The sequence below is a fragment of the Crassostrea angulata genome, chromosome 3, assembly GCF_025612915.1.
Source record: "Crassostrea angulata isolate pt1a10 chromosome 3, ASM2561291v2, whole genome shotgun sequence".
Lineage (NCBI taxonomy): Eukaryota > Metazoa > Mollusca > Bivalvia > Ostreida > Ostreidae > Magallana > Magallana angulata.
Genome location: NC_069113.1, coordinates 54,566,731 through 54,573,134, shown reverse-complemented (window position 1 = coordinate 54,573,134; position 6,404 = coordinate 54,566,731). Strand labels below are relative to the sequence as shown.

Genomic DNA, 6,404 nt, shown 5'->3' with positions numbered 1-6,404 from the left:
TACGAAGTCAGTTTTTAGATACATATTACTGTTCTTCTCCTAACACTAAAAAGTTCTATGAAATAATGTCTTCAGTCGATTATATCACATTAAGAAAATTGTGTTTCTTTATTTCAAAAATTAATCATACTGTTCGTTCACCCCACTTACTTTCTTGAACTTTACAACTATATTGTATATATGTTAATATGTTTGTTCTTCTTATGTACCTCTTGTACCATTATATGGTGTTGAGTGAAATAAACTGAACTGAACTGAACTGAAAGGGAAAAGCGCGGCTGACTACCTTTGGTAGTCATCAGAGTTATCCCTCTTTGTTTGCTTAACTTCACGATCTCTTCAACTTCTGATACTTATTACAGTTACACCTCAGTGTTCTATACCACCGCTCAATGGCACTTATACTGGTTACTGATGCTAAAAATCGCCATACATGTTGGTCGTAGTGGCGTTTGCATCTTAATGTTACACGTACATTTCAGACTTATACACACACACACACACACACACACACACACACACACACACATATATATATATATATATATATATATATATATATATATATATATATATATATATATATATATATATATATATATATATATATATAAAATAGCAGTATGAAAATTGACCGCGAGAAAAAACATAAAACATCAGCTCCACTGCTACTCTAACTTCCATGCTAACTTGTATTGTGGTTGATAATCAATAATCATTAAGCGCTTTTAATTTCTTCGATTTTCTTTAACTTTTATGAATTGAATTAAATGTCGGTACACAATGTTTACAAATGTTTGCAAACTCAATGAACGTTAATAGGAATTAAAAAGCCGCGGTGCCTGTGATGTTTGGCGCTATAATCTGAATTTGAGGAGCACTTGAACCTGTTCTGTAACTGTCCCCGGCAGAAATCATGGAGGGGTGTGGTCCGGGCATCTGTTTAGTGGTGGTGGGAATGGTGTCGATTCTACAGCTGGGGGTCGTTTTTCATTATCTACACTGTAAGTACTAGTATACATATATATCATGATAGCTTGAATTAGAAAAAAAAAAACTGCGCTGTTATTGATTTCATTTTGTTCGGAGCATATGAGGAAATATAGCAGTTATAACTGCGTTATGCTACCGTATTGCAAACCGCCCCTACGGTCCCATTGAACATGCATGACCACATTCCCAGCACTGACTAACGCTACGAGCTTATCATATGATAGAAAACAAACTTTTATTGCTCATTGGGGATCGAAGTTAATCTATCTTACGCTGTGATGGTTTTCTCTGTATTAAAGAAATGATAACAAATTGAAGGTCCAAATGATTGTATCATTTTATGTGCTAATAGTTTTTCATTTGATGCAATGGCTAATAAATTGGTAGGTATTATCCTTACGTTATCGCTTATATAACCCTTTAGATTCTAGTAACTACAGGCCAGGCGATACACAAAGATGGGACAATAAAACAGTGACCCACAAGACGGGGGTAGACTTTGTCCGATGGGTAAGCTAAGACATCATTTTATCCAGTGTGACTATTTGATTCATCCTCTCTGTAGAAACTGATCAAGAGCCACATATACTTTACATACCAAATAATTTGGAAGATTAGAAATTATGAAAAGTAAGATCACGTGCATTTTGACTGTATCTTAGATTAAACAGCGTTACCTTATGTATAGCACATTATTTAAGCGGCTTAAATAATTTGCAATTTCTAAGATGATCTCCAAACAGATATGAATGTAGTATATCCTTTTTCTGAATGTTTAAATTTTTTTTTAGAAAATCCATTTTGGTTCACTACGTTCTATAGAACTCAGTTCACTATTCAATTGCATATAAGGCAAGCGGGCCCCAAATATGAATTCTAAATTTTGAATTGCGAACTGCGTTCTATAGAACGCAGTTCACTATTCAATCGCACTAAATTTTGAATTGCGAACTGCGTTCTATAGAACGCAGTTCACTATTCAATTGCATATAAGGCAAGCGGGCCCCAAATATGAATTCTAAATTTTGAATTGCGAACTGCGTTCTATAGAACGCAGTTCACTATTCAATTGCATATAAGGCAAGCGGGCCCCAAATATGAATTCTAAATTTTGAATCGCGAACTGCGTTCTATAGAACGCAGTTCACTATTCAATTGCATATAAGGCAAGCGGGCCCCAAATATGAATTCTAAATTTTGAATTGCGAACTGCGTTCTATAGAACGCAGTTCACTATTCAATTGCATATAAGGCAAGCGGGCCCTAAATATGAATTCTGAATTTTGAATTGCGAACTGCGTTCTAGATAGAACGCAGTTCACTATTCAATCGCACAAAATTTTGAATTGCGAACTGCGTTCTATAGAACGCAGTTCACTATTCAATTGCGAACTGCGAACTGCGTTCTAAAAACCGATTGCCGGAATAAAAAGACCGGATATGCGAATATTGAAACATGCAGTTTTTGCCTCAGCAGATGGATATAACTAACAAAAACATTGGATAAAGACAGATGAAAATATGAAAGCTTATGCATGCTTATAACTACTTGTAAATAAATAGTAAGAAGGCATACTGTCTGAAGGAAAATTAAAGCTAGGTTCTTATTTCATGAGAGTATTATGATGCTACATTCATGACTTTCATGACAAAGCCATCACTCTTTAACTAATTGCTAATAAAATAATCCAATGTACTACTTAATCGAGCACTAAGAGAGAAATAATAATAATGAAATGAAAAAACGAGAGAAAAAATTGAATAGAGCATCATGGCCAAATCTTTGTCACTGAGTTTAAATAACATAACGCCAAGAATCAAGAAATGTCGTCACCAGCGTGCGGCGACTATCCTCACCTCACGATCTATAAAATACATTTAAATTTACATTTAAAAATAATTTGAAATGCATTAAATTGGATCTGAATTTACATATGGAGATATCTCAATGTACGAATGTTTATCTCTTTATGCGAATATTTGACGATTTTATCTCATTTGTGACATTATTTTTGCATCAACCCTCGTATGTTATGTAAGTTTGACATCTTCAATGACAATTTAAGTAAAGATATTATAGATCTATTTTACTTACAATGTTTTGTTGCTATTCAATTTTAAATGTTTTCTCCCTTTCCTCGGTAGAGATTTGAGCAAATTTTGACGCTGCCATTCTGTTCTGCTCCAGACAAAACAATGTGACGTCAATATTCTAAGGGCAACAACTCTAATTTTAAAGAATTTCAAAGGGCAACTACTCCAAATACTTTAAGAACTTACGGCATGCGGTTTATGTATTAAATACTATGAAATGTCGTAATAAGTAAGCGAAGCTTCGGCCAATGACGGCCATATTGCCTAATATTATTTCTCACTGAACAAATAGGGCCTTTAAAGATATATGAGGCAATCAGGTGCTATGTTTAAACCAATGAAAGTGTGACATTCAGTCCAAAGGAAAACAAAAAGGATATATTTTACCGATGAATGACTTCTGAAAATTCGCAGGTAATAAAGTCATTATGAATATTTATTGTTATAACTTGATTGTTAAAAAGTATACAATATCTACATCTATCCGTGGTAGTAAAATAGTTTTCGGCTCTACAAACAATTCCTCTTGTTTCGAGAAAAAACCTTTCTACAATTTTTTTTAAAGAATGATTGAGTGTAGTTTGTTAAATTATTCATAAAAATGATTTCAGAGCAAGGGCCGTTTCTTGAAGATTGCCGAATCACAAACCAGGAAATCTTTAGCACCAGGATGTCAAAATCTTCAGACACGTGTGTATCATAAAGAAAATAATAGACAAGCTACAATGAGTATTGATCGTTATTGATCGATAGCTTTATTTTTCGGTAGGTAATTGACTCCCAAGTAGTAAAATCTTCTTTTAATAAAATTACATCGTTCTGCTAACTAGTATTTGATGTAGAATGAAAACTGGATAGCTCATAATTATCTGCGTTGATTAAAAAAACCCTGATATTTCACAAAATTTAAAAGATATTTTTTTGATAGATTAAACACCATAAATAATGGTGTAAGAATAAAATCGACTTATGGTGAGACATACAAAACGCAGCATCTACTACATTAAATTTAATTTTATCAAGATTTAAGAGATGCATTTTATATTTTATGTGTCAAAATCAAAGGTTCAAAGGAAGAGTGCACAGTGTACTTTTGTCAGTTATTTTGAAATGCCTCTGATCTTCAAACACTTGACATTCTGACGTCTATGTGCAATGCTGAATGTTGTCTGGTCTGTCAATGGTTGATCTAACAGAACATCATGCACTAACTGTTGCACGCTTTTGATTGGCAGGGTTCCTGACCATTGGTGTACCCACAGTCTGCCGTAAGCAGCAGCAGTATGTCTCGACAACGCTGGACTCGCTAGTCAGTGGTCTCAGTCGCGGACAGAGACAGGAAGTCGTCATTGTCGTATACCTAGCCGACCAGAATGAGACTTGTCGGCGATCTACTGAGACTGATGTACGGCAGAAGTATCCCAGTCTTGTCCAGTCGTGTCTGATTCGGTTCCTGCATCCTCCCGCCATTTCCCGGTTTTATCCCGCGTTGTCGAAACAATCTGGAACAAACAGTGAAAAGAAAGCAAGATGGCGGTCCAAACAAAACTTAGATTTCAGCTACCTTCTGATTCAATGTCAGAATTTATCGACTTACTACCTCCAGTTGGAGGACGATGTTATAGCAGTCAGCTGGTTTTATAGAAGTATCAAAGAAACAATAAAAAAGACAGCTAGCAATTGGGTCTGTATAGAATTCATAGAATTGGGATTCATTGGGAAGCTTTTCCATTCAAGTGATTTGGTGCCTTTGGCTACAATGATTGTTGACTGGTACAAACATACCCCAGCTGACGATACGTACATCGAATACTACAAGAAACGTCAACAGAAATCTAGAATACTTGTCACACCTACATTATTTCAACACATCGGTTGGCATTCTTCTCTAGATGGCAGACTCCAGAAATTAAAGGATCCGTATTTTGAAAGTGATTTAGAAAATAAATTATTTGTGAACACTAATCCTCCCGCTAATATATCCACTACGATGACCATAGATTTCCAGCATCCACCACGTGACTGCTACGAGGGATCACGTGGATATTTTTTAACGTCAGAACCTGTTAAAGACGGAAACGTGTTTAGTGTATTGTTTCTGTCTTTGCAGAACCTCTCTAGAATATTTGTCCAAACAGGCATATCTGCCGGTAGAGGGAATATACTAGAAGAGGGCGTTTTAGAGTTGGGCAAAAATATAGACTGTAGAAACCAGAGTTTCTTCAATGTTTACAGATTTCACAAGGGAATGGTTGATGTCAGAATAGACCAAAAGGATGTTCGATGTATTGTAATCCGGGTGACCGCGGACCAGAAATCCGTCCTCATGATCAAAGAAATATCAGTCTTTCAAAAATGAGCCATCGTGAATTTTAATTTAATTAACCTTATTTGTGTATTGGGGTGTCTTCGTGCCTCGATACCAATAAACGTGAATGTCAACATTTTTATCTCGCAGAACGTATAGCTGGTATTTGATTTTCAATTCATTAACACCATTATGAAGTTAAGGATTTGTCTCTCTTTTGAAACTGAAAACAATTCAATTTCCGGAACTCTACAGCTGGCGTTTCCTAGATTATCAAATAAAAGGTTAATTACAGAAAGGTGACTTGGCTGCTTAAAAATTGGTTTGGTGATTAAAATACATTAAATATACACCGTACGTCACGCATGTATGTTTTCTTTTGTGAATAATACACCTTGAACGTTTTGTACAAATACTACAATGTGTAATATTAATATATATAAAGTTTGAAAAACGTTATAAGTAAGGTTTTTCATTTTATCTAATAGGAACAGAATCAAGTTTGACAAATGTTCGCTAAATTTGCAAACCATTTTTCATCCATCTTCTATCTTTTCAAGATTTGAAAGATACATGATATTGTCATTGGAGCTAACGACTCCTCAATTCGAAATAAACGTTCTTCTTTTCGTTTAAATAAGATGAATTTAATTCCATGAGTTTGCATAACAATGTATCAAAATGTATAAAAAGGTATAATTTGATACATTAAATTTTTTGTTATTTGTTATTTGAATATTAATGATGACCTCCATTTTTTAGGAAAGTTGCTACAATCTAAATTTACTTTCAATGTCATTCTGGGTTTTTTAAATACTTTTCGCAACCTTATTTCACACATGTCTATGTGAGAAAATTGCGTCGTGGACCTAGCGGAATGTTATGTAATGTAAGGAGGTCAAGGAGACCAATCTAAGTTACAGAACTTGTGCTCAATCAAGTAAATTTATACAATAAAACAATGTTTAAATCTAAGTAGATCCTTGAACCTTTTCCCCTGGAATATCCC

At 34.7% G+C, this 6,404-nt stretch overlaps 1 protein-coding gene across 1 annotated transcript; it reads left to right on the top strand.

Moving 5' to 3' along the window:
* The first annotated feature begins 850 nt into the window (after nt 1-850).
* Nucleotides 851-6,067, top strand: LOC128177847 (alpha-1,6-mannosyl-glycoprotein 4-beta-N-acetylglucosaminyltransferase-like). The gene is made up of 4 exons (XM_052844734.1): nt 851-1,004; nt 1,418-1,503; nt 3,699-3,777; nt 4,323-6,067. Exons 1-4 carry the CDS (start codon nt 917-919, stop codon nt 5,444-5,446), a joined length of 1,377 nt encoding a protein of 458 aa, XP_052700694.1. The 5' UTR covers nt 851-916; the 3' UTR covers nt 5,447-6,067.
* The last annotated feature ends 337 nt before the right edge of the window (nt 6,068-6,404 follow it).